The sequence below is a fragment of the Pomacea canaliculata genome, linkage group LG9, assembly GCF_003073045.1.
Source record: "Pomacea canaliculata isolate SZHN2017 linkage group LG9, ASM307304v1, whole genome shotgun sequence".
NCBI classification, from domain to species: Eukaryota; Metazoa; Mollusca; class Gastropoda; order Architaenioglossa; family Ampullariidae; genus Pomacea; species Pomacea canaliculata.
The window spans coordinates 20,192,781-20,220,500 of NC_037598.1; the positions used below are offsets into that span (position 1 = coordinate 20,192,781).

Here is a 27,720-nt window from a genome sequence, read left to right on the forward strand (position 1 = left end):
ATATTTTATTGAATGAAATGTTAAAATATTCTAAGGTGTGTTCTTTAAAAATTAAGATGTATGTTCTCGGTCGAAACTAAAGAGACGTTCGTTCTTAAAATGTTGTATTTGCAAAATGCACTATTCCTAATTCGCTTAGCTCTCACAGCACGTTTCTGTCTTGTTTATTATCTTCTAACGTCTTCTACTAATTGCTGAAAGAGAAACAGAGATACAAAAATGAACATACGCTGCGCAACAGTGAGTATTTTCTTATTTATGGAATTATATGACAAGGGCAAATTTAAGGGGGAAAAGGAATACATCTTAGACTGTCCGATACAGAGCCCATCAAATAGTAATGGTCACCGTGAAAGTAATTATTTTGATCTTATTTAGTGTGAATATGACTGTTCGTTACCAATTATTTGTAATCATGTAATTGTTTCATTATTTAGTCATTAGAAACCACAATCTGAAGAGAACAATTGGGATTTTATCTTTGATTGGTATGAATATGACTATGAGTACGTCTTACCTTTCAGCCAGAAGATCTGATGAACATGCAGCACTGCAACTTACTATGTCTTCCAGAAAATTATCAGATGAAATACTATTTCTACCATGGGCTGTCATGGCCACAGGTAAAATTTTGTGTATATTTCTTGTGACTTTGGATCCTGACATCTCTGTACTTCAAAAAAGACATTTTCTGGGTTCAAGTAACACCTATAGTTTAAAAATAGACTTCTTACCATGATACATTAACAATCCAGCAGGAGCTGTGATGTCAGAAAATAAAGAATAAGAGGTGATTTTGACAGATTATTTATTTATTCAATGAAACTCTTCTGTTTCAGCTGTCGTATGTAGCTGAAGACGAAGGTGGAAAAATTGTTGGATATGTTCTGGCAAAGATGTAAGTGCATATGTGTATGTGTGTTTATATGCAGATTTTGTTCTTTTCTAGTTTCTTGAACCTTCCTTTTTTTCAGGAATCGTAAATCATATATATATATATGCTGAAAACTTCAGCCCTACAAGATGTGAAATATGCTATAATTCATAGGAGATTTTGTAGACCATTGTTAAGAAAGTCTGCACAGATGCTAAACTCGCTGTGAAAGGCAGTCTTACAAAGGCTAGTCAAACTTTTTCTATCCATTTCTATTGGTAGGCTAAAGAATGTAACTGGGAATATTGCTTGAGGAATTATTTTTATGCAGCTACATTTATTGGCATCGTTTAATCAGTTGTTCCCTGGCAATAATTTAGAATTTATTAGACCTAGTCACTGCCTGTCAAAAATGCAAGTCAAAGATCACAGGTGTCACGTCAATCCTTAGTGCAATAAGCACTCTTTATTTATATATATGGAACACTTACGTTTGCATTTAGATTCCTTATGGATTATCTCATATGCTCATAAACTGAATTTTTGGCAAGATTGGAAGATTTGTGGTGATAGGATTCAGTTTGGTGTGGTAGCCTACTATAAAATTTGTGTGTTTTGATCCCATTTACTTACCTTTCTGAACATCTAGCTGTGGGAAAAAACTAGGCTTTAATCTAATTCAGATATGAAAATTTGAATTCTAATATTATTTATCTGTTCATTAAAAAAAAAATACAGTTGTACCTTACATGGTATTTTTTCACAATTTTTTGAGAATGATAAAAATTCAGTCTAAGAGAGAAAGGTCCGTTTGGTGAGTTAAGTGCCTTGTCTAAATTTGCCTTTGGTTTTTTAAAATATTTAAATGAGTTATATTGTAACTTTCAGTGGTTAAGTAACTTGATAATAACAACAGCAACAACCAAGGAATTTTGAGCCTGTAATATTATGGTTCCAGGGAAGAAGATCCTGAAGATTCAGTTCCCCATGGCCATATTACCTCCCTTGTAAGTTGGCTTTATAAAGCTTATAATATCTGTATTGGTCATAAATGTAGAATGTTTGTTTTTTTTTTTTTTTTTTTTTTTTTTTTTTTTTTTGACTTTTATATATTTGTTCATTAAATCCTTTATGCTGCTTCTTAAAACATGAATGTCAGCACTATATATATATATCCATTTCTATTATCATTTACTTTTGTAACTGATGTTAAAGCACTATTACTTGCTCCAAAGGCTGTCAAGCGGTCACACAGACGACTTGGTCTGGCCCAAAAACTTATGGACCAAGCATCTCGAGCTATGGTTGAGTGCTTTAATGCCCAGTATGTGTCCCTCCATGTCCGTAAAAGCAACAGAGCAGCACTCCATCTATACACAGAGACATTGAAGTTCTCGTAAGTTTCATTCCGTGGTTCTCTTCACATGAAATTATACCGTGTGCTGTTTTATTATGGGAATTTCAGATAATGTGTGATATCTTTATCTTATATTAGTGTGGGATCTAGAATGAGCATTAAAAGATCACTCCTTATAATGGGGCAATGATACAGCCCCCCCCCCCCCCAAAAAAAAAGTGCTTTACATGAAGATTCTATTTTGCTATAGGATAAGTGAGGTGGAACCTAAGTATTATGCTGATGGAGAGGATGCCTATGCCATGCGGCGTGACCTGTCAGAGTTTAGAGACAAGGTATGTTGACTCTTTAATAATAATAATACAGGAAGTCCCCGCTCAACATACATCTGAGTTATGGCCATTCATATTTATGAATGGGCTGCTACAATGCTTGAATTTAAAGTAGTGAATTACAGGCAACATGTTTCTATTATTGAATATGATAACTAGTCACATTATTGTTATTGTGTTTAAAATGCTTTATGATATTTTAGAGTGTTTATGAAATGTTTTATGCTCATAGAAAAGTGACTAATCCAAAAGATAAATCATTTGTATGGGTACAAAACTAGCTTAAAGACAGTCTCAAGAATGCAGTTATGCATAACCCAGAATGCTAGTAACAGTAAAGCACTTCTGTAGAAGCTTTCCATGCTTGGCAGAGAGCTCAGTACTCCTGAGTAAGAAACAAGTACTATATCACAATTTGCAAGCATTAGAAACAACGGGGACAGGAGAGAAAGGGAAATATAATGAGAAAAGGTTGGAGGAATTTTTTTGGGGGGAAGGGACTAGCATGTACTGGAGATATGTTTGAAAGAGTTGGGTTTTTAGGCAAGCTTTAAAAGTTTTAAATGGTCACTGTGCAAAGTGATTACAGTAAGGCAGTCAAGATTCTTGGGCCAGAGAAATAAAAAATGTGAGGCACATACAAGTCTTAAGGCTAGAGAGTCATACTAATCAGCTTACTATTTTTGTAGCATACTTCTCCCAGTTGACCCAGCTGTAGAATGGAGGGTTGCAGAGAGTAAGACAGAAGGTGAAGAGATGAGTCCTTTCTTATAAGAAAGCTGGTCCCCCCAAAAGTTCATTCTTTTAACAGCAACTAACCAAACGATTATGAGACCTGCTTTACCCTTTAGGTTTGCATTCTTCTTTCTCCAAAAAAGTGCAGTAGATATTTGATTGCTTTAAATGTTCATGCTTTACTGCTGTTTTATATAATAATTCGTTGCTTTTTTCCTCCTCCTCATCTCTCTCATTTTTTTTCTTTTTTTAACATTTTAGTTTTCTCAGAGTCAGATACGAGAGGAGTCTGCTGCACAATGGGCAATAAAAGCAAGTTCGTGATCAAACCACAGTGATGATGTCATCAGCTTTATGCCTTCGATCGGAGTGTTTTGCACCTTTGTATATTTTTCACAGTGCTTATACTTGGGAATGCTAGGGTTTTTTTAGGGGAGGGGCAAACTCCATGCTGACAGTGAACGACATTCACATTCTTGTCCCATCAGTATTTTTTTGAAGGGGGTGGCTGCCCCCTTTGCCCCTCATGACTACATATGGTGACATGGCTACAAGATGCTCACAGATTCTACAGGCTGAAGACATTATGTTGTTTTGTTTTAAATGTTAGCAAAAAAATGAAGCTGTCTTCACACACATTTCTTTTGACTCTTGCATTGCTGTCTTCTTATCTCTACTTTGATAGAATGTCAGTTTCAGCCTTTCACGATGTTTACTTCCATCCATTTGTGTCATGTATTATTTACTACAGGTGTTTAATGAACACTAAACACTATTTCATATTTTCAATTGTTCCTTCCAACAAAGAATAACGGGTGAAAATTAGGAGAGAACAGGGCGACGAAGTGTACAAAGTGAAATAAGTGCAGTGATATAGAACAGTATTTTTGTAACCTCTGGCACCAATACAATGAGGATTGGCTTTTCTGGGTTTAGATCTCTTCTCGAGCAGACTGCTCTTTCTCTACATATGGCACCTGTTTACAGGGCCAGCTCCTCTGTGATAGAGCCTTAGTTGCTGGCTCGGTGTAAAGCACAAGCCCACCTACCCCAATTGGACAGACAATACCCAACGTTCACATCAAACCGAAACAGAGCCTCCTTTTTCACATCATTCCTCCCAAACAACCAGTTTGTTGCCAGAGTAATATCAGGTGTGATGACTGATAAATGATACGGTGCACATAATCCACCTCCTGCCCCCTGTACCTTGATACATCAATTATTGTAATGAGCAATTCCACTTGTGATTCTAGTGAGAGTACGGTTTCCTTTGTAGAGAAGAAATAAGTACTGCTTTGCAGTTTATTAGTTGTCTGTGTTTTTTGGTTTTTTTTTTAGTTGGGAGTGGGAAGATTCTATTACTTAAATCCACCTCTTACCTCAGCAGAGTTAGTTTAGCATATTAAAATGTAACCATTTGCACTAGGAAGGCTGTATATTATAGAAGGATGCTCTTGCCGCAAAACTTGGCTGCATACAAAAATATTCAATATGGCAATTGTTGTGTAACTTACAACTCATGCAATGGTCTAATCCAACTCATGAAGAAAGGTTTATCATGGCAAAAACAAAAAAAAAGGATGCTGCCTAATAATTCTCTCCACTACAATTGGCAGTGTGCAGTCTTATACTGGGAAAGAAAAGCTACTTTGTTTTGTTTTGTTTTTTTGAAGTGTGCATGGAATATTTTCAAACCTAAACATTTTGAATGTGGCATGATTTAAAAAAAAATAATAATACAATGTACCCAAGGTTGTTTTGTAATTGTTTGGATGCATGTATGTATGGCTGTGAGAGCATGCATGCAAATGTGTTTTTTTAACTGGTTTTTTTTTATATGGCCTGAACCCACAAGCCTCACTACCAAGGACAGGAGAAAATAGCCCAGTTTATGGCATCATATTACATGTTTTTGATGAAGAAGATATGTTTTATAGGGCAAAACTAGCAATATTTTAGTAAACCTTGTATTTTGAATGTTTTAACTAGTTATCCGAAGTGCTACTTCGGGTAAACAAGCTATACAGATATTTCATGTCAGTTGTTCTACTTTTGAGTCCAGTTAAAATGTTTTCCCTTTCTTCCCCCTCTCAATCTCTGTTCTTGTTCAACATAGCTAGATGGGAAAGCAGGGAGCCACTTGACAACCAACTAAATAATAAAAAAATCTCTGGTTAGTAAAGATGTCTCACAGCTGGTGGGTATCTTCACCATGTTATTGTTTATTGAAAAATTAAGCACAGTGCCATGCCATGTGGAAACGTGAAACCTTAATGCATCGTAAGTAATTCTCAGTGAAGTAATGTCACTAAATCCATTATTTTCTTAATCCAAATTAATGGAGAGGTCTTAATAGATTTTTGTGAGGAAATAAATTAAGGGGCTGCTAGTCTGAAAAGGTTACTTTTAGGGGGCAAAATATATTGGAAAATATTCCCAGGTTACGTAGGTGTGATAAAGGTAAACTTATCCTTGAATCCCTCCACCGTTGGGTGACTGAATAATTTTAAGACCATGAACTTAAATTATGGAGAAGAGTTTATCTAGTTACTTGATGCCTCTTGCACAGGCTGCCCTTTAATTAAGGCAGGATTTTCATTTGGAGCTGCTTTGCCACATTGTAATGAACGAAGCCAAATTATACAGTGATTTTGTAACTGATGCCTGCGTGTATTAAACTGTCGTTCACGTAGCAAAGTGTTTATACTTTCAGCCACCTCTTACTAAATAGCCCCTGCAGTGCTCGTTCTCACGGGGAGGGGGTGCAGTTCTTGTAGCCTCCCTTCCGTTTCCACGCTAAGGTTTGTATTACACGAACGCCCAGAAACGAGCAGAAAATCAAGAGTCCAGTCAGGCCTCGCTACTCTTCGCACAATGTGAGGCGCGGTTGCATACTTTACGATTCGGGGGTGAAGAGGAGTAGAAGGTAGTGGAGGGAAGGAGTCAATTTTCTTCGAAGGGCTGGGCTCGGGCACTTGAGACCTTTCAGAACAGCCAAGAGAGGTAACTGAGGTCATGCCGTGACCATGCAGTTATCTCGCGCTGAAATTGTTGCCGCCTGAACTGCGACCACGCGCAGCTAATGAGGGGAAACTCCGTCCTGTTCACGATGACTGAAGTCATTATTTTAAAGCTAGAATACACTTGGTGGTAGGGAGAACAGGAATACAGCCTCGGGGAATCGTTTTCTTGGTGCTGTCTTAATGACAGAAACTGGCTGCCTGTCTGATAATCTTTCTAATGGTCATATAATTATATATGTAAGTATTGTTAGGGGTACACCGCTGGTCCAAAGATGATACCGGTATATGTGTCTGCGAGAGAGATAGTTTTCCCTTTTATTTAGATTCATATTTTAAATTCTGTCGATATTTTCGACTCGTGGGTAAGTGCATACATCCATGTCGACCATGTGAGCTCTTGAACACGTGTTGCGGAGTTGCTTTGGTCGTTTGTACTGACCTCTGGTGGCTTCCGATGGGCTATACACGGCGTAAGATTTTTCTGAGTATGAATTAAATGCTCTCAGCCCTGATGCAGTTTTGCAGATTCGGAGCGCTTGCTGCTGAGCAATGGGTGGGATTCAATCATTAAAAAAAAAATAATAAAAGTTCCACCCAAGAACAATTGTTTCCGGGAAGGAAATATATATAATGCGTTTGCGTTTGAAAGAAGAATAAATTGTCTGTAGAGCTACATACTTTGAAATCTTGATACGACAGACTTTAGTTAACCATTTATTCTGACAACTTTTGCATCCTGCTAACTTCGTCTGCTTGGAATTGCTTAATACGTTCATTAAGTGAACATTTATACGGAACCATTACCCACGAGCATCTATGTTTAGAGTCTGACTGATGGGTCGGGGACAAAACAAGAATGTTGAGAACTCCACCTATGACTCCACCACCACCACTTAAAGCCTTTTCCTGCATCACCCACCTTTTTTGCTAGTGCCCTTCCCCCCGTCTCCACTCGACAGACTATAGCTGCCTAGATCGTTCATTTACTGTGAGTAAAGCCTTTTATCTCTGCTAACTTTAAAAAATATAATAAATTATTATTTCCTTAACCCTCGTTTCATCTCTGTCTTCCTTCTGTCAGCAAGCCGAGTCTGCGCTGTTTCAGAATTCCACACCCAGACTTTTGACACCGCAATGTGCTGCTGCCTCCCATTGTTCTACGATAAGCGATCCGCTAAGTTTCCCGACCTTCCCAGGGACCCAGAGATGCTGTCATATCATATTACACCCATGTTTTGTGACAGCGGGAGTCGCCAGCGAAAACACTCATTCCCAATCTTAAAATTCTTAACAGGATTTTTCGTATTAGGTTGGCGGGATAGTTATTAAAATATTTTGCGCATGAAATCACTGCATCCAAATGTCTTATGATTATGACAGCTATTATAATAAGTAATTAAGACATTGTAGTGTTCTGGAAATCGACACTACTACACTGACGTAACAGTCGTGTCGGCATGCAAACTCACATCCTGAGCAAGCCCAAAGAGTGTTAAGTACGATGTATAAGGGCTTAGTTACTCAGTCCATCAACACGAGTGTCACACAATCCCTCAACACGAGTGCTACACACATGACGCATGCACGGCGACGCCTCGGGCCCAGTGCATGGGCAGTTAATTGCTCGGTGGTGAGATAAGAGAAAGTTGATACCACAACAACATGGCAACAACAGACTGATCATTTGTGTGTAATAAATTTAGTGTGTATGTGTGCACGTCCGTGTGTGTGGAGGAGGGGATCAATTATGCTCGTTTCAATGACTATATGGACTAATTAAAGTGTCTGAATATTATTTAATACTGTAAACGTCACGAGCATTTTGAACTGGAGGTATGTTGATGCACTATTGTTGTTACAGAGGAGGCGTAGGAATCAGGGGGAGAGGGTGACAGCCCCCCCCCCTTCATAAACTATATTTTGAGCAGGCAAAAAATGCACATGTCATTCACTGTCATGGTGTTTACCCACCCCGAAAGCTGTTGACTTGATGACTTATTCTCTCGGTTTTCAAACTATGCAAAGCTGCGAATCCAGAACTGACAGCGCTTTTGTGAGGGAAGTCTTATCGTGTGCTTTAAAGTGAGATCGATTTTGGAGGGAATATAAAATAACCCCCATCCCCATGCCCTTCCAGCAAAACAGCAGATGTATATATTTATGGCTGGTAGGTTTATTAATAAAAGAACGTTTGCACCGAGCGGTGATTTCTCGCTCTGGGTGTTTGTCGGAGAGGGTTGGTGAGAGGAAAAAGAGGCATTGAGAAAGGTGGTATGACATGAGGTTTCATTAATACGCTTTAGTACCTAGTACCTGCACCCAGCGCCCTTTCGGGTACTTTCTGTCTGAGGGGAGGTAAAAAATGTGGTTGCACTCTTCCTTCCACCTAGCATACCATACAGCTCCCTGTACCTGCTACGGCCAGTAAGCTACGGAACCTATACCTGACTGACCTATAACCTTTTGAGTTATCGATTCGAACCTCTATGGCCACGTGACTGCTATCAATTAAAGGCCTATTGCCACGCTGCAATGTTCTCAGGATAAGATTTTCGATACAAGGCATCTTTGCACCATCGTTCTATTCTAACGTGGCTTTCCGTGTCAGGTGCTGTATACCCGTATTCACTGAAGGCTCATGTTAAGATTAGTGTAAGTGTTCCAGGTTTGAGGAACGACTTTTGGATACGTGGAATACACATTGCAAGACCAATCTGGCTCATTTTTGCAGTGAACTCTGGAATCTCAAGTTATACCTGAAAAAATTTAACCAGTCCGATGAATGGGTCGCAACAGAAAATATACATGTTTGATAAAGACGGCTAAAGATGTAGTTCTCAACCAGCGGTACAGGTACCGCCAGGGGTACGCAGCGACATTAATAAGCACACGCCATTATGTAAATAAGTACTTTTATGCTCGAAGGGTACCCGCGGCCATACTTTTAACCTTTGGGGGTACATTCACGAAAAAGGCTAAGAATCTCTGAGTTATAGACTGAATTGTAACCAACAATAGGGCACAAAGTCGATCATGTGATCAATGAAGCCTAATACGGAAACGAATTTCCGACGACCTGCTATATATACCCATGACTAATTTATCGTAAAGATGAGCTGCAAGATTACACTCAGGATTCCTGTCATTCCTCTCTTGACATTCCCCACCCCACCCTCAACCATGTGGTTGTCGCCTGACTACACAGTCGGTACAGTTTGCTGGCTCTCAGACATTTGAAGATGAGGCCACTTGATCAGACAACACGTGCAGTACTTCCGCGAACATTAAAGCCACACCCTCCTGTGTGTTCAGAATGTGAAGAACGTCTCAAAAACGGTCGTTTGACTCGTCCGTTGGGCGGGTGTATAGTGTCCCATGCAATATTTCTCAGAAACAACAACCGACCGCCCCACCCCACCCCATCTTTTTGCGATTGCAGCGGAAGAGCAGGGCGCGTTTTCCTCGATGAAGCTATAAAGAGGACAACGGGTGATTTGTTTTTCAATATGATTAATGACGTCGCAATTACGGAAGGGTGAGGTCGCGAGATGTACGTTGGATCACGAACTAATACCCCTGGACTGCTGGCAGACGATTTTTTCCAGTTAGCTGCTAAAACGAGGCATTAGACGACACAGCTTCCGGTTTATTCAGATTTCAGATTAACTACTGATATGAGGCATTAGACGACACAGCTTCCGGTTGATACACATTCTTTGTTACAGCTCGCGTAGACTAACAACGGATCACTTCAAAAGAGCCTCAGCGTTGGTCTTGGGTGAACAGAGAGGCGCGCTATAGTTTGATACCCGCGTTGGGCAGCTCACCTGCAGTTGGCAGGAATAGGTACCTGACTCCTTTGAGGGTTGGGCAAGGGAATGAGCGAGGTAGAAGAGACGGATACCGCCCTCACGTAGAGCTGACCCCGAGAAAAGTGAGGTCTCTAAAATCACGCTCCCTAGCGACCGAGAAAGGTCATGGGACGACCTTTACCTCCTGGATGCCGCTAAGGTACGGCTTTCACTGAACACTTAATGATCGAGGTATCAACTCTTACACCCTCGTACCAAGCGACCGCCTCTTTGATCATCCCCGACCACTTCATTCCTGGGCGCTTGCTTGAGTCAACGCGAATGAGAGCGCGAAATGTTTTTGTCTGATTACTGTAAAGCATCTTTACCAAAGAAAGCTGTCGTCGAGTATTCCAGACCGTGCCACCATTCGGCTCCTTGTTCATTCGGCAGGGATTAAGGATACACAGATCATTCTAAACTTGTCATCAAATATGCTTCAGAGAGCAACATGAAAGTTTCTAAAATTAGAAGCCTTACAATTACCATACCGTCGTGCATGCACTCGCGTTCACTCTCTCTATAAATAAACACAGCTGCATACACAAACACGCGCGCAGGATAGGATATAGTTCTTTATGTTTGTTTTTGGTCAGTTGTTATGTTGAAACTAGAGAGAGGGCTTAGCATATCATTGTGCAGATAACTGTAAATAATGCGAGGAGAGTGGTTGAGAAACGAACAGAAACGATGTGCACCTAACACACCCCTACCTCCCACGGCACCACCACCAATGTACTTCGCCTTCCCCCGCCCCACCCCACCCCACCCCGGAAACTGCGTGCAAATCTCGTGGTCGTCCCTTATCTCTCGAACTGTCGCCCTGTTCCGACAGCGATGCTGCATGACAATCTCAAAGGGTCGAGTTCTCGCACCACGGCGCCTGTGATGTATGGCTCCATTGTAGTCTGGCCAACGCACTAACTGCGCCGATGGGCGGCGTTGTCCGATCAGGGCACTTAAAGTTTTCGCCCTTGTGGTGTTTCGGCAGTTCGTGGTGCCTGTTGCAAGCGTCCCAGGGGTCTTCTCCTCGCGCATGACCCCCCACCACTTCTTTTTGGTTGTGCTTTGGTAATGGGGCGCGGTCAGCTTCCTGTCTGTCCTCAAGTCAGCGTGGGCAGGGAGTAGGAACTGGACTTCCTCCTCTCGTGGCCTCCTCCTGTTGCTAAAACCCGCGCCAGTCTCACAAGAGCTTTAGCGCCAAGGGATGTCTGGCCTCGGTTCGGTGGCGAGACGACCACTGGGCTACTGAAGTTTTTTTGTCTTTTTTTTAAAAGGTAAATACGTTAATATTGTCGATAAAGGAGTTCCATGAAGTCTGAGAAAAAGATCGTCGAGTTAATTTCCTACAAGACTGTCAAAATGAACCAAACCTTTTGATTTCATCTGCGACGGAGGGAACCTATGTTGGCACAGAAAGAGTGACCTCAGAGTGACAGGGTCGACAGTTGGAGCCGAGGTTGGCACCCACCTCAGCACAACGGATCGTTCGTTCTTGAATTGCTACGCGTGATCTGTTCTGGGCAGTCTTGAGTTCTTGTCTTTTGTGGACAACTGACGACAGCATTGTACAAACCACTCTTTTAGAGTCTAACTTGTGGAGTGACACTAGTGCTTTTTGACTCAGTGTTCCTCTCATCCCCCGTTTACGACCGAAACGAACACAGAAGGACATGGTGCCACCGTTATTTCTGGCTTTTTCTGTGATAGTCTTGGGTAAGTTGCTGCTGCGTATCATTTACTTTCCTTTCTTTCACGTATCTTTTGCATGACTGATGACTCCAGTAAAAGGAAAATAAAGCTTGAGTCCCTTGACAAGTAGACTGCTGACAAACAAGGATCGAAATTCCTATCCGAGATCGGTCTTCACCAGCGGAAGTTCATAAAACAGATTTTTCCTTAAAAATATCACACCGCCCAGTCCCTTTACAGTCTGCTCCTCGCTTTTATGCCAGAGTTCGAGCCTACGGTAGAACAATTCTCTGATAATTGTTAAGTAAGCAAACAATATAAAACCAAACTAATACTTGTATGTCCAAAGCTATGTAAATGGTAGTCTACCCCTCACATACAAATATAAAAAAATTAAAAATGTTACTCTAATACTTAAAGAATAGCCAGGAGTCCTGCTGGGTCATATTCTACCATTTTATTCTCATTTCCACCTCCAAACAAAATCTTCACTTTTCATATATTGTACTTATTTAATCATGTCTGCATGTCCAAAGGCGGTTAATTACTAAACGTATTCTTTATATCTACGTTCGCTTCTTCTTCCGTCATTTCTCTAAACTGCAATTCAAGCACTTGAAATCGTTCAAACGAAATTAAAGTTATAAAGACAGTTATTGGTTATAAGAAAAAAAAAATGTGAAGCGGATTTCTGGCCCATATTTTAGGGAAGCATGGGAAAAGGATGTCAACTACGTTTCCGTGTGCACTATATTTAGTTACGTTAGCACACTCTTAGTACCTCAACTGTTTCTTCCGGTTAACAATTACAATGCTGTGCGAACACTGAAGGACTGGCGTACGTGATAATGACATTTTCGTTAGCGAGCTCATTGTGAAGCTTTTTTTCTTTCCTTTGACTCACAAGAAAACAGAGAAAGCAAGATTGACAATATAAATATATTCTATATAGAACTCTGAACGTTTTTTTTTCTTCTGTCGGCGCGATCTCTCTCTCTCTGATGCACACACATTACTAAAGTCTATATTTATACACATGCTCTGTAGTCGATTGGAAATTTGATAACTTCATCAAGTGTTCTTATAACTACTTTGTAATGTGTATATTTTTACTCACTTCCCACCGTACCTACAAACACATCTCTGTTCTGTACGTATAGGCTTTGTGGTCTAGCAAGTAAACTGCAGGCGAAGCTGACATTGGTTTCGTATGTCAAAACATCTTGTAAAAAAAATAATCATTATTTTGGGAACGAACGCAAATCGTGATAAGGTTGTATGCAGCTGTCATAACACGTGCAATCGGGAAAACAACAATAGTCAACCCCTATGTAGACCGTCACTCAAGACAAACGCCATTGTCGTCTGCCACGTGTCGGTGTCGGTACATAACGAAATATACTTTGGCGCAGGTTGTCATCGGGTTGGGAGGGCAAATTTTGACTTAAATGGCTTTATCACAGACGCAGTGTTATCAATACCCTCGAAAGTCGCCACTTCTGCATAAGTTGAGTCGTGTTCCCTGCATGTTAATTAAGAAGGAGTATCTGCGTCTGCAGGGAAATCTAATTGCCACAGATCTGCGCAGAGCGCCATGTTGATATTTCATAGCCATGCACTGCATTCTGCATGAAATCTCAAAAATATGAATTGGAAGTTCAAAAGATCTGTAAGGAGTTTTGCGTTTAAGTACCATTTGCAACTACCAAGAGAGATCGTCAGCCGAGAAAGATTTCTCAGGACAGCCATCGGGCAACTAGACCCGAGATATACAAATTATATCTCTCTGTGCAGACCAATGATGATGAATGAAAAAGCCAGTGGACAGTGATCGATGTACATATAGACACGTTAAAGAACATAAAGATGAGGTACAAGAGTAGAAAGAATGTAAAGCACTGGTTGAAGGAATGAAGGGATGTATTTCAGATATTATATAAACAGTGTAAGATGGAGTCGTTACATGATGGTTAGCATGACAGTATTGCCAGAGAATTAAGACTAGTAATTCAGGGATAGTACTTTGTAAACAGATTTGTTTTCAGAGAGCTTGTGAATGTAACCTTGGTGTCCGAGTGGTGAATGTGATATGGAAGATAGTTCTACTTAAGCAGCACAGAGGACGTTCGTTGTCCGTGTGTGATTGTCTTTGTGGGAGGATAAAATGCGGGAGTCTGATGAGGAGCGAAGGTTTTGGGCAGGATCAGTAACCAGACAAAATTTCAGTAGAGTTGGGGGAGGAGTCTTAAAAGAATCCAAAGCACAGAGTTGAGAGCTTGTAGTCTATTCTAGCTTTAATTGGTAGCCAATGAAGAGAGTTAAATAAGAAGTGGTGTGACATATTCGCAAATGCAAATGGTAGAGACTTTCGAGTCATGCATCCCCAGATCCGATCTCCACCCCATAAAAAACACAATTTCATTCAAAATATGTACTCTGCATAAATGGCTCACAGTAAAAGTTAAAAACATGAAAACAGCGAAACACATGTTCACAGACTTAATCTGTAATCACTGTAGTGTGCAGACTATTTTATGCATGTTTATATGTGTACTTATATAATAGTTTAATGCATTTTTGTTGTCATTGCAGGCATAGCAGATGCTCAGGTCTCTGAAGGTACTTTCATCATAATTTCTGTTTATTCTCCACATTTATATTCATATATTGTTTTAACATGTTAAAACTTAATTCAGTTTGTCTTTTGTACTTTCCAATCCCCTCCCCTCTGTTGAAAGTCTGTTAAGCAAGGTCAGAAAGGAGCAGTGGCGGACTGGCCAGTCGGGCATTTGGGAAATGCCTGGTGGGCCGGTGGGCCTATTTTGTTCTATAGAATAATATTATAGGCCTATTTTAGTGAGAAGGGCCGCTCTGTAAATAATGCCTGGGCCGCTTTAAAGCTCCAGTCCGCACCTGGAAAGGAGACAATCCCACCCCCGCAACTAATTTATATGTATAGAACTGCATGGTCAGTTACTGTATATGTATAATAATTTTTAAAGCCTATTGAAAAAAAATTGTTTAAAGGGGAGTAAATCATGATAAGCATAGTGAGTAGCTACAGGCTTGTCATAACTTATTAGCTGGGTAAATGCCAAACTTCTACTTAAGGTCAGAAAAGAAGAGTTTGTCTCAGAAGAGGGGATGGGGGCTGAGGAGCCCACCCAATTTTGGTTGCCCCAGTTTTCATACTTCTCTCATTGCTTCTATTTGGCCCGTCATTTGAAGTCTGGGTAGAATTCCTATTAAACTTAATTGTATCACACAAGCTGCTCAAGCTGATGTTTTTGTTCATGTGGTTGCCAGAGTGTTAATTCAGTTATAAATGACTTTGTTGTCATCATTATTTTGTGTGGTTTGTCATTCTGCAGTTTGGTCAGCAGAAAATTGAAGTTTGTTTTCTGTTTTAGATCCATGCCAGACGCACACAGTGTTAGATAATGAATGGAGACGTCCTGAGTCACAAGCAAACCTGGACCAATGTGACTCGAGTCTGGTAGCTGCATGGTATGCCTTCAAAATTAACAAGGAGCCCGCAATAATTCCTACACAATGTATTCAGGTATGTTAAAAAAAAACTATTTTTTTTATTATAGTATACAATAAAAATAAAATATTTCAGAAACTTTATAATAAAAGCTTCATTTGTTCTGCAGTTTTTCCATTTTGTCCTGCTTGACTGTGTGTGTATGTGTGAGAGCATGCATACACATGCAAAGTATAACTGAGTGTATACATCTGTTGTACTACCATTCACCTCTTTTAAATGTGCATGCATGATGTCTTGGAAATACGAAAATGAAAAAGAATCAATCATCAAGTTCATACTGATTGTTTAAAAACTACAAAATCAAAACATACAGATCACTGCAGTCATGCACATAGAATTGCACACATATACCAAAGCAGATACATAAATGCTCAGAATACTTTGGAATTCCTATGAAGGTTTAGCAATAAACCTTATTTTCTTTCCTCTTTATGCCCAGTAAACTGTTACGTTTTGCGAGCATATACTGGAAATAAATGATTTTATTACTTTTATTGTTTATTGTTTATTTTTTATTATTTTTTATTACTTTTCTGAATACCAGGTTCATATACACTTTAACATTATTAAGCACTTTTATTTGACTAAAATCGCTTACAAGAATATTCACTTATTTCTCATGTCTTTATTACTAGGAACGATCATGTGGAACAACTATCCCGATGCATGTTGAGTTTGACAATAACATTCCTGCAGTGGGACAGACGGTGTCAGCTTCGCTTTGTGGGACTTACAATATTCTTGGCAGTATTGACTGCTGTGTGTTACGACAGCCTATCAGCATTAAACGCTGTTCTGATGATGTCTATGTCTACAACCTAACTCAGCTGGACCGATGCCCTGTAGCTATTTGTGCTCAAAGTAATTGTTAGTTTTATTTGTTTCATTGATCACAAGCACTGACTGAAAAATTACAAAGTAAAGATGGTCCCTGTATGTGTTGTATCATCTGGATTTAATATTTCAGTAGAGAGACTGATTAATAAATTAGATGCTTAAACTCTTTAATGTGCATACCCTTACATGTGTACTTGCACACACTTGCGCACATGAATGCATGTGCATGCATACGAACACAGGCACACCACAGTGTAGTATATTCCATTTAGTCACAAATAAGAAGAAAGCAGATAAAAGGATAATGTATGCTGTCTATGAACCATACTGTAAATATAACACATGTATATTCATTTGAAAATAAGAGGTCATGTATATGTGTGTATCCATTTAAGCATGTCTTTTAAAATATGTATTAATACATATATGAATGAATATGGGAAGAAGTTTTAGCAAATTTACTAGCTGATGTGGGCTTATATTGTTTATCTCTATTGTTACATTACAATGTTTTGATATTACAGAACTGTCTGACACTGTTCGAGATGATCTTATTGCCAAAAGAGGTGACACTGCCAGATCTGTAAATTCAACTACCACTCAGTCAACCCATGCAGAGCTTAGTAAGTACATACTTGTGTACATAAAGGGCTCAACTTCCATAGCCTTCCTCTTTTTTTCCCTCCAAATCTTTCATCATATTTCCTCCTTTTCTTATGACTTTGTCCTTTTAATCACCTTGTCCCACAAGCATACTTCAAATACAGTATGATTATCATTTTCGATGCTAATTGTAATCTTGTTTTTGTGCTTATATATGTTATAAAATGTTTGCAGGTTATCCTGAAATATGTCCAGAAGGGTTAGAGAGGTGTGTTGATGGCAGATGTGGAAATTGTCCTTCTGATACAGGTAGGCTTTTCTAGTTTTCTCTTTGGTTTTTACACAATCTTCAATGGAAAGAGGGGAGAACAAAATTATATTCCACTCATACAGACATAAAGTTAAAAAAAATTAGGATCACTGAAAGGGCAGATAATCATTCACCATAAACTTTGGCAATTTTCAGATTTCATGTTTTTTCATTAATTACTGACCTAAAATTATTGGACAAGCTTTGCATGTGCATTATAAAAGAACTGTCTATACCTCCACCCAGAACTGTCTATACCTCCATCATGGACCATAATGTTATATAAGCCAGTGTGGAACATGAAGAGATGACACCTGCCACCTCTCTTGAAATCAAAGAACTAAAATAGTTGGAAAAAAAAGCAACAAAAAATGCAACACTGACAGCTCGTTAAAAAAAGAAGTGAATATATAGAGGCAGGGCATTCTAAATGCTGTTGCCTGACAACCTTACAAATTCCAGTGTGGTAACTATTCATCTTTTTAGCTTTCAAATCAGTTCTTAATCGGTTTGTAGCACTATGAACTGTACACACTCTGAAGATGTGGAAACAAAGGCAGTAATCTTGCTATCCCAGCTTTTGTGAATGAAGTTTGTACTTTTGTTGCTTATTTCTGATTAATAGCCAACATTTGATGCCAACTTCTAAATAATTTTAAAAGAATGCCATCAAATGCAGTGTCACTTTTGTTTTTTTACTTTTTGAAAAAAAAATTATTTACTGCATGTTTACTTACTTATACAGGAAAGTGTTTATTTAAGTCTTATGATCAAGTTGCATGTTTATTTTCTCTATTAAGCTACCAGTGAATTACCTGTCACTCAGGAAACCTCCCAATATCAGGTATGAAAACCATTGCATACCTTTTAAATTAATGCCAAGTCTAAAATTCAAACATTCATATTGTCTCCTAACTTTAAGAAAGCTGACAATATTACCATAATTATATAAATCTTGTATATTGAAGAAATAAGAAAGTGAAAGTAAACAAAACAAATATATAAATAAAAAAATTAATTTACTAGCAGGAAGCTGAGAAAGCACAAACTTACCTAATGTTATCACGAAGGTCACTTCTGTATTTTGAGACTATTTATATCAATATATGACTTTTTCTTCTTGCTATTCTGAAAAAGGCTTTCTATGTATTACAGGAAATTGTACGCACCTTTGCACCTGTAATTCCGGATGCCTCATCCAGTGCATCAGCTTCTGTGCCTTCTCCAACCAATCCACAAACATTTTCTAGCAGTGATCAATCCTTTATAACTATCTCATCATCCGACAGTGAAAACCAGACCTCCAAAAGTACAGGAATAGCAACAGCACCAAACAGTCCTTTTTCAGAAAACACATCAGCACATGTGCCATTTTCTTCAAGTGAAGCTAGCCATGTTATGCAGCAAAATGAAACAAATGCATTTAGCACAATTTTTTCTGATCCTGGAAAATCCTTACCGGAGGTGCCATCAAGCTCAGCTACTACAACACAAGCCAGTTTATTTGAATACAACATGACTGAAAATGTGACAGTAGCCACTAGCCCTTCCTTGAGTACAACAGCCCTAGATTCCATGTCAGGTTCATCTCAGCAGTCAGATACAGGACTAGGGAGAACGGATGGCATGGTATCACTCCATTCCAGAAGCTCTGATGGTCTTCAATCTGGGACTATTCTGATGAGCACAACCCAGACAATGTCTTCCACAGACTCCAGTGTCATTCAGACTTCTTCAGCTGGGCTTCCGATAGGCTCACCTGATTTTTCAACTGGTGTTCGTTTTGTCATCAAAGGACAAATGGACGTAAGTAAAAGGTTTTTCTGTCTATTAAATTATATGTTGATGTTAACTACTACAGAAATCAGTTTTGCTTAATTAGGCAGGTTTTCTGGCTTTCACTTGTTTCAAGAAAATCAACAATTGTATTCCTAACTTAGTTGGAAGAATAGCCCTCAGAACCCAATTCAAACATAAATTTGTAAACAACAGTGGGAAAAAGTTCCGACATTGAAACCTATTCCCACTATAGAACATCTTGCAGTCAATCCTTACATGCAGTTAACTGGCTGAGCTTTTGTGTCAAAAGAGATGAGAGAAAAAATGCCTCTTGAGCTTTCATATCAATGAAAATTGTTATGCTGCAAACACCAAATTTCAGTATCAGTATAAATCAATCCTTAATGAGTGCAAACAGTGGTGTCATCATGATTGTTTGGCATTGAAAAAATAAGCATGTATTTCTAAAATATAACTATCAGATACCCTAAATATTACACACATGTAGACTAATATATAGACAATAACATAAAAGACATAGTGATCATAAAATACGGAGAGCACGTTAATGACAGTTTTTGCAGGCCTCTTATCTTATTTTACCATTGAGGTATAAAAGACTGTTGTTGATAACTGTATTAATATAATTTGTACTTATCTATCTCTTGATATTATTTTTAGGAACAAGTATTTCTGCGATACCTGGAGATATCCATGAAAGTTTTTCTTGCAAGCCGAGAGTGGCATGCTTTGAACACATCCACTGATAGTCTTGGGTCAATGGAAGGTTTTACAAGCAGTTTGCAGTCTTTGGAACTAGTTTATGGGCTGTTTCAAAACTTGTCTATCATCAATGGAACCCTGGACAGAAACATCAGTGTATACCAGTGGGTTCAGAAGCTGGACAACAACATAACTCTATTTGACCTCATTGCAAAAGATCATCTTGTCAATGGTGAGTCACAGAACTTTCATCCACTGCCCATACTTTGAAGTACCATCTCATTTTTGTGCGTTTCTGAATATTATCGGAAACATTGAAGTGCTGTGGATGTCCGTTGGTCACCATCACTAATGATTGACATGGCATTAGTGTGAATATGGATATATTTTAATAAACTTACCTTACACTTTTAGATATCATATATTTTATGAAAAACTGAGAATGTGGCATTGTGCATGTATGTATGTGGTTGTGATTTTGATACCTGACCACATCCATATCATTCTTCTGATCCTCACCAAATTTCGCAAGAATGTTTATTTTGATTATGGGAAAGTTGTAGGCTATAATTAGTATGTGTATGTTGCTTTGGAGCATGTTTATTTTCTGCATTCAAAGAGTTTATCACTGGATTTAGATGAAACAGTACTACACACAGAAGAAACTACAACATACATTTTTGCATAGAATACATTTTGATGTCATACTTTGAAAGTATTTTATGTAGCTGAGAGATAGGGGAAGGAAGACTTCAAGAAAACGACAAATGTGCAAGGAGAACTTGGGAGTTAAAGAGTTGCTGACTTCTTGACAATTTTTCTCTGCCCCTTTGCTTGAAACTTCATACCCCATTGCTGAACATGAGTTATCAGCCCTGGGACATCAAGAGGACAAGTGTCTCACTATTATGCTACACTAATGTGATGCACAGATACGTTTGACAATAAAATCACAGCTGGAAGTTAGCAGCAGAATAGAACCTGGGTGAAGCCAAGTACCCTGGCTAGTATATAAGTGCACATAGGTGTAGCGAAGTTGAGATTTATATGGCATTCTGATCAGGGTTCAAGGAGGAGTAAAGTCAGCTTGTTCTTGGCTTTTGGTGGGGGATGGTAAATGCACAGAAAAGTGTGAATAGTGAGTTCTTTCACTTCAAAAGTGGCATGGGTGAAGGGGAGTTTAAAACAGAAAGAAGAGGAACTGTGAAGGTAATCCTGTTAGATGACAGTAATACTAATTGCTTGTCTCGGGCAAGAAAAGAGACAATAGCCTGCAGGAGAGAGCTTCTTGCTGTCTTGGTCATCATTGTCACATAACCAGGATCCAGTGATAAAAAAAAATGTCAATGCCATGTTCAAGCAAATCTGGCAAGATAGAGGACACCCACTTTTAACATTCAGTGACCATAAAGGGAGGCTATCAAAATTTCCTGACATGTATAGATTGCAACACAAGCGGAAACAGGCCGACTGCATCTCAATGTATGTAGCTCCAGGGTTGTGATAAAAATTCTGAAGCTTCATCAGCTGTTGTTTCAAACCACCTCCAGAACCTCTCCTGATGGGTGTACAATCATATTGGAGAAGCAACTCGGAGAAGCGAAGACAAATGCAAATGAAACAGTAGTTCTGACATTGCAAAGACAAGTACAATCAGAATAAAGCACACAAAAGTGTAGGTGTGTGGATGAAAATGTCTATGTGCATTAGTTTGTATTCATTCTTTCTAAAAAACAAAACTAGGGCATACTGTGCAGCAACTTTAGCAACATAAATAACTGACCCTTTAGGATGACCACAAGCTTATGTATGTATGATCATCTTAGGACCTATGATAGTAGTATGATGCTAAGACACCTTTCCTTGTCTTCAACAGAAACTGTTTCATCAGGATTGATTCTTGCAGTGCTGAAAAGAACAAACTTCACAAGTTTTGTAAACTCTCAGGTAGGTTACCTGACATGTTCCCTTCTTATTTATGCAACAGCTTTCATATGCATGTACATGGAGGATCATCTTTACAAGTCCTAATGATTTTTATGTGTACATTGTAATTTTTTGTTGTTGCTGTGGTCAGGTCTTCTTATGTCTCACTTATTTTCCCAACTTTCAATGACAGAGATAAAAATATGTATGCAGCTGACGTGTGAATTAATGGTTCTTAAGAAGCAAAATAGATTATTACATTTATTCAGCAACAAATTAAACATCTGGTTGTGATTTAGGGTAGTCTGGGCTCTTTTGTGTCTACGTGTCATTTCCCAGTTGTTTTCTAAAAGCATTTCTTCTTTTCAGCACACTCAAATGGAGGTGGTGGCTTTGTGTCTGGTAGCAGACCATTGTGAGCGTGATTTCTTGTATGAAAATAGAGACAAGGACATCCCCTTCTTTCAACAGCATCAGGATATTTTCATTGTCATCATAGTTATAGCAGCCGCCTGTCTTGTGGTGCTGTTGCTGGGGTTTCTCTGGATCCATTGCAGTAAGCGTGGGACTTGGGTTTTAGTTCAGGTAAAGTTATAATTTCTTTTTATCACTTTAAACTTGCGCAGGTGCATACCCATGCCTGTACATTTAATGTGTATGCATGCACCTTCATATTCACAAGTGGTTGTACACATGTATTCTGCCCTCGTTAGCTTTTCTTTTTCTGACAGAGAAAAATTGATCCAGGATAAAAGCTGCAGACTTATTCTGCTTGGATGCACTGAATCAGCCAAATGTCTTTGTCAAGATGTTTCTGTTTTCTTCTCCATTAATAATGTGAACCATAAAACTTTTTATTTTGTGGAGCAGGAGAAGGAAGTGCAAAATCATCAGATGGAGATTGAAAGCCCAATGACAGACCATCAGATTATGGATGGGGAGAGGCAGACAGTGACTTCATTCACTGTCAATGGTTATCACAGTGACAACCCTGATAATGATGGTTTGGAGCAAGTGGACCTTGACCAGGACAATACTTGGGTAGTACCCATTGACCAAAGTATTACTGCCCAGGAGGTTCAGGACATAGCTGGCAAGACAGAGGATACCCACTTCTAGAATACCATCACTTTTTTTTTTAATGAATTGGGTATTTTCATGTTAAGCGTTTGAGAAAATGTTTTATTATTGTCATCATCACTTTCTCCATTGAAAGATAATTATCATGCTTTTCAGACTTAATAATACTAATAAATGCATGATTTATATAGCACACACTCCTGTTAGTAAGGAGTGTGCTGTTAGCACTTGAGACAAGAGCGCGGCATGGACAACATATAAGGACAAAAGGATAAACAACAGTACTGATGACTAAAAATAGACAAATATAGAAAATGCAAAGAGAGATTGGTAACAAGAGCTGAGAGTATTGTGATTCTGCAGAGAAAGACGAGTAGGGAAGACTTCACAGGCTTATCTCTAATGTGTATGATGATGACCAAAACCTGTGACATTTTTTTTGTATTGCATCAGATTTCCATCTGTACAGTTTGGATCTGTGCAAGTTTTGGAGTTACAAACCTCTTTGCCTGAAATATACCTTGTAGTGCATAAAAACTTAATTTTTCATAGCTTGTACAATTTCATGATCTATGAAGAGCGGGTAAAAATTGACAAGCATAGAGTTTCATATGGCAGTGAGTTGAGTGCACCTTGTAAACCTGGGGAGGCAATGAAATTTAGTGGTGATGGAAACTGCTGAAATCATTGCAGAGTCAGAAATATCTTTGCAGTTTTTAAGCTGCACCACAGCAGGAGGCTCAGGATATTTGTTTTTTTTTCCATGTCATTCACACCATCATCATCATCAACCCTAACCCTAACCAGGTGTTCCCCCACAATTAATCATTTTTAGCAATTCTTCTGGACAGTGGTAACAAAAGTCACATAGATCTAAAAGGATAAAGGGAGGTTGGGAAAAAGCTTTACCTGCTTGTTAACTGTCGTCCTGTTTACCAGTTTAAAGGATGCAACTCAATTCATAAATGTTCAGGAAGTGATAACATTTTGGCCTATTTGCACACATTACATTTACGCAAAAAAAAAAAAAACCCTGAAAAAACAACAAAAGACAAAAACTTACTGCAAGCTGTGAGTAGGCTGCAGGTTGCATACAACATATTTATGTGATGATGCCAGTGTTTTAAAATAGAACATAGGGGTAATTGAAATTTTCAGGCTGGAAAGGAAATTCTCTATAACCATTATCACACTGGAAGCAAAAAGTACGTTAACATATGTACCATGATAAACTCAACGATGTAGCCTACATTTTTCATAGATGTAATATATATTATGAAATAGAATGTATAACTCAATAAAAATAAATCATAATTGATATCTTAATGTTTTAATGGATAACCAATATTTTGATGCCAGAAAAAAAGGTATTTCGGTTCAGCTCTTCTTTCAAGTTTCTTCAGATTTCAAAGGCTTTTTGCACTATCGTCATTAGGTCTCCTCACCTAAAGCTGTCTCTTGAGATTAATTTTTGATCCCGTATGTGTACATATGATGTACCTGTTTGGATGACTGAATTATCTAGTGAAATCATGTCTGCTAAGGTTGAGCATGTATGTACGTAAGTGGTTAATGAATGTTTCATGATTGTTGCAAATGGCTTATATTCATGTGATTTACTCATGGTGTACTAAATTTACAATATGGTTTCTGATGCTTTTTACTTTGTATGGCTGAGGCAAGCAACATTTCTTTTGTAGAATTGTTGTCACTTCTGGTGCAAACACCTGCACGTATAAAATGGACAAGTTATCAAACATTTACCAAATAATGTCCCTTATGTTTTTTGCATATACTGAAATCAGTTACCTGAAAATTATTTTTCATAGATGAGCGAAATAAAATCCTTGCACCTCACTCTTTGATGCACATGGTCATCATGACACCAGTAACATTGTAATCCGTCCAGAAGCTTTATACTTGTACTTTGTTCCCCTGACTTAAAAGTTGCCACCAAATGGACCCGATTCCATTTATGTTGAGACAAGTACAGATGAGAGAGATGAAATAAGACATTTTCAGCAGTTTAATTCTGACCTCACACCACACTTAGTTTTCTAGGTAATACTTGCACTAATGAGCAGACACTTAATGAGCTATAATGCAAAGTCAAATACAGAATATTAAAACATCTGTTTATTTTGCAGAGGTTTTCTCATGCGAGGGAAAGAGGGTTGTAAACTATTTAATTTCATCTGTTATTACTATTATATCATGAAACCCTGTTCATCTACTTATTGCTTACATACCTTTTGTCTGAATAAGCCGGCTTATTTACATCATTTAGCCAATATTGTCAGATGTTTCTCTACTTTCTAAATGAATCCTTTATTATATGTTCTGTTTGCTTGCAATGTTAGTTTTTTGTTTGCTGTTGTTTTACTTCTGTTTCACACTTTTTTTAAAAGATTCCCTCAGAATTCCTTAATACCTTCATTTTCTTCTTTCTCGGGTTTGAAAAATCATTTTGTGCTCCAAATACTAATGTGCTCTTATTCACAAAGTCATGACATTGGCTTAAATAATTCTTTTTTTTTTTTTATAGTTTTCGTATATGTACAAGTTTTTCTTATGTGTAATTAGCAGATGTATAAAATACAAGAACTGCATGCTGTGTATAAAACTTGAACTGTCGGATATTATTTATTACAGGTTTAAAATTTTTTTTTAATGTGCTGATGAACACGTGTGTGTGTACAAACACATACATGCAGTTTTTTCCTCACACACTCTTACACTATGATTGAGCTTCATCCATAATATTATTTTTCAGAAAAGTTTATTTAACCTGGCAGCTTTATACTTTTTAAGTCTATTACGTTCGATTTTGGTTAAATGAATGGCCAGACTGTAGGGTCACTTACACATGACCAAGAACATAAAATATGCATGCTTTCTCAACCTTCCTCTACTGCTTTTAATGTTGATGATTTAGCTTGCTGGTGGTATTTTCAATTAAAATATCACACCAGTTAGCCCCTGCACCAATGGTTTCTTTATGTTGCTATCAAGCAGCAAAATGTTCTTTTAAAAGGGTGATACTGAGCAGTTGTGATGCTGTCTGCATCCTCCCAACATGGTGGCCTGGTGGCGTAATGGTTCGTTCCTGTCACTGACACAGAGAAGGTTGGCTGTCCTGGATTCAGATTTCACCTTGGGCATGCTTTTTTTCCTCTGCATGTGGCATCTGTCTACAGGGCAGGCTGCTTTACCATGATATAGCCTTAGCTGCTGGCTCGATCCCCCACCCCAAACTTAAAAATCAAAATCGAAAAGGTACACAATTATTTGAGCACTTTAGCATTTTAGAATTATACTGTCAGAACTACAGTATCACTAACTTGAAATCTCATTTTGAAGTATGAAGGAAAAATGGTAAAATCCATTCTGTAAGCATTCTCAAATGGACAGCTCATAGTAAGCAGCCACTCAGGAAATACAATCAGTATTTCACATGTTTACAGCATCACAATATCATACAGTCACACATGCACATCACGTAATCACACGCAAGGTGAAGCCTCAATGCAAGAAAATTCCAAAAGCTATGATAATTATCTTTATTCAAAGATCTTTAAGGCACTAACCAACTTCTAGCTGATGATTTCACTCATCTAAGACGGTCCAACAGCATTTTGCCTGTTAGGACACTGTTCTAGAAAGTATGAAATATTATCAGTAAAGGAACAAAAAATATATTTACATCTCACTACAAACTTGCTTTCATGTTTAACATGGTCAGACTTTAAGCAGACGACATAAGGCTGCTTACATCAAATATGAGGTCATCCTCAGAGCTCCTGTGGGTTCTGTGCAGAATGGAGTTGCCCTTGTAATTTTTTAAAGCAAAATTAGTTGGACTTGATTTGGGCATGGTAATTTATGATTTAAAACTGAGGAATGGACTGGTCATCTCATGCAGAAAATAATCATGATGGCATAAGACATGCCTTAGTGATTCACCTTGTTAGCTGTCTTTACAGTTATTACACACGTGTCTTTAACAACCAGTACTAATGAGATGAATAAATGAATAATGTGGAGTCACCCATGTGAGATGGGCAAAATGAAAAACTTAAATCATCATCCACCATGCCCTCCAGAGTTTTTACCAGTGGAGTTTTACTTCTATAATCTAGGTATCCTCATATTAAAAAAGTCAACAGAATGTCACAGACATTCAATTAGCTTTCTTAAATTCCAGAGATCCAGATTATTTTCCAAACCTGTGTTTTGATGAACAAAGCATATTTAAAAGAAAAACAATGAAGGTGAGCCAAATTGATTTCTTCTTTCAGAAATGAGATTTCAGAATTGCAACTTTTATCATGATACACATTTTAGTGTGAAATTAAGATGATTAAATGAATTTTTAACATGCCAAAAGTGTAAAATTAAATAAAAACAATACCTTTTACGTTCTGCATCTGCAGAACTAATGAATTATTGTTAAGAGGTAAACTGGAATAGAACCTCACTTTTGAAAACAACCAAAAAAGTAATCAAAAATAAGTAGAGTGAGGGAGGCCCAGAAGACTGCAGTAGTGGGGACTGTTGACAAGCTCCACCCTAGGTCTGACTGTCCTATCTGCACCTCAGCCTGGCACATAGTGCAGTTGTGAGTTCTTCACAAAGGTTTTCTGGATTCTGTCTCTGTTGCCATCACTCCCATTTTCAGTGGCAGGGCTGGCCAACCTTTCATGGATGAGGAGATCTGCAATGTTCACATCCTGATCGCCACTTGTATCTATGAGATCCACAACAAGGCGGCCAGTGAACATGCTGCAAGCATAATCATAACCTTGTCTGTATGTCTGTGAATAATAATGTGTACTGATAAGCTTTTCGGCTGCAGTAACATCAAAAGTAAATAATATGCTCAGTATATATTTTTTTAGTACTGTATGTATTTAATTTCTCATTCTACATATATTTATCTATATGATCTCATTCTCCCTAAACTGAAAGGAGACTGGATAACACATGATTTTTTTAATAAAAAAGTAGTTAGGTGCCAACCAGAATGTCCTAATGTCTCCATATGC

General features: G+C 38.4%; 3 protein-coding genes across 6 annotated transcripts in view; 2 read left to right on the top strand and 1 right to left on the bottom strand.

Moving 5' to 3' along the window:
- The first annotated feature begins 99 nt into the window (after window positions 1-99).
- LOC112572955 (N-alpha-acetyltransferase 10-like) lies at window positions 100-5,052 on the top strand. Its single transcript, XM_025252967.1, has 7 exons — window positions 100-240; window positions 525-623; window positions 840-898; window positions 1,833-1,881; window positions 2,110-2,270; window positions 2,482-2,566; window positions 3,560-5,052. Exons 1-7 carry the CDS (start codon window positions 220-222, stop codon window positions 3,620-3,622), a joined length of 537 nt encoding a protein of 178 aa, XP_025108752.1. The 5' UTR covers window positions 100-219; the 3' UTR covers window positions 3,623-5,052.
- A 2,140-nt stretch (window positions 5,053-7,192) lies between these two features.
- LOC112572951 lies at window positions 7,193-25,029 on the top strand. 4 transcript variants are annotated; one of them, XM_025252957.1, is made up of 12 exons: window positions 7,193-7,312; window positions 14,460-14,486; window positions 15,278-15,429; window positions 16,053-16,278; window positions 16,779-16,877; window positions 17,092-17,166; window positions 17,968-18,011; window positions 18,323-18,973; window positions 19,628-19,901; window positions 21,546-21,616; window positions 21,965-22,180; window positions 22,466-25,029. In XM_025252957.1, the coding sequence occupies exons 4-12, from the start codon at window positions 16,080-16,082 to the stop codon at window positions 22,712-22,714; spliced, it is 1,878 nt and encodes a 625-aa protein (XP_025108742.1). In that variant the 5' UTR covers window positions 7,193-7,312; window positions 14,460-14,486; window positions 15,278-15,429; window positions 16,053-16,079; the 3' UTR covers window positions 22,715-25,029. The 4 variants fall into 4 exon arrangements, with proteins under 4 accessions (XP_025108742.1, XP_025108740.1, XP_025108739.1 ...); XM_025252955.1 differs by lacking the exon at window positions 7,193-7,312 and adding an exon at window positions 11,008-11,891; XM_025252954.1 differs by lacking the exon at window positions 7,193-7,312 and adding an exon at window positions 13,063-13,279.
- LOC112572950 overlaps window positions 22,726-27,720 on the bottom strand; it is a 46,838-nt gene continuing 41,843 nt past the window's right edge. The window contains exon 19 of the mRNA XM_025252953.1: window positions 22,726-27,457. Within this exon, the coding sequence (XP_025108738.1) occupies window positions 27,271-27,457 (187 nt within the window). The 3' untranslated portion in view covers window positions 22,726-27,270. The remainder of the gene's footprint in view (window positions 27,458-27,720) is intronic.

Excerpts from the sequence above, each read along its gene's own strand:
- LOC112572951 (XM_025252954.1), top strand. The coding sequence starts at position 13,078 with ATGTCAAAACATCTTGTAAAAAAAATAATCATTATTTTGGGAACGAAC. Across the intron at positions 17,167-17,967 it reads AAATTGTCCTTCTGATACAG|CTACCAGTGAATTACCTGTC; the intron begins GTAGGCTTTTCT and ends TTCTCTATTAAG. Across the intron at positions 21,617-21,964 it reads CAAGTTTTGTAAACTCTCAG|CACACTCAAATGGAGGTGGT; the intron begins GTAGGTTACCTG and ends TCTTCTTTTCAG.
- LOC112572955 (XM_025252967.1), top strand. The coding sequence starts at position 220 with ATGAACATACGCTGCGCAACA. Across the intron at positions 241-524 it reads TGAACATACGCTGCGCAACA|CCAGAAGATCTGATGAACAT; the intron begins GTGAGTATTTTC and ends CTTACCTTTCAG. Across the intron at positions 2,567-3,559 it reads TGTCAGAGTTTAGAGACAAG|TTTTCTCAGAGTCAGATACG; the intron begins GTATGTTGACTC and ends TTAACATTTTAG.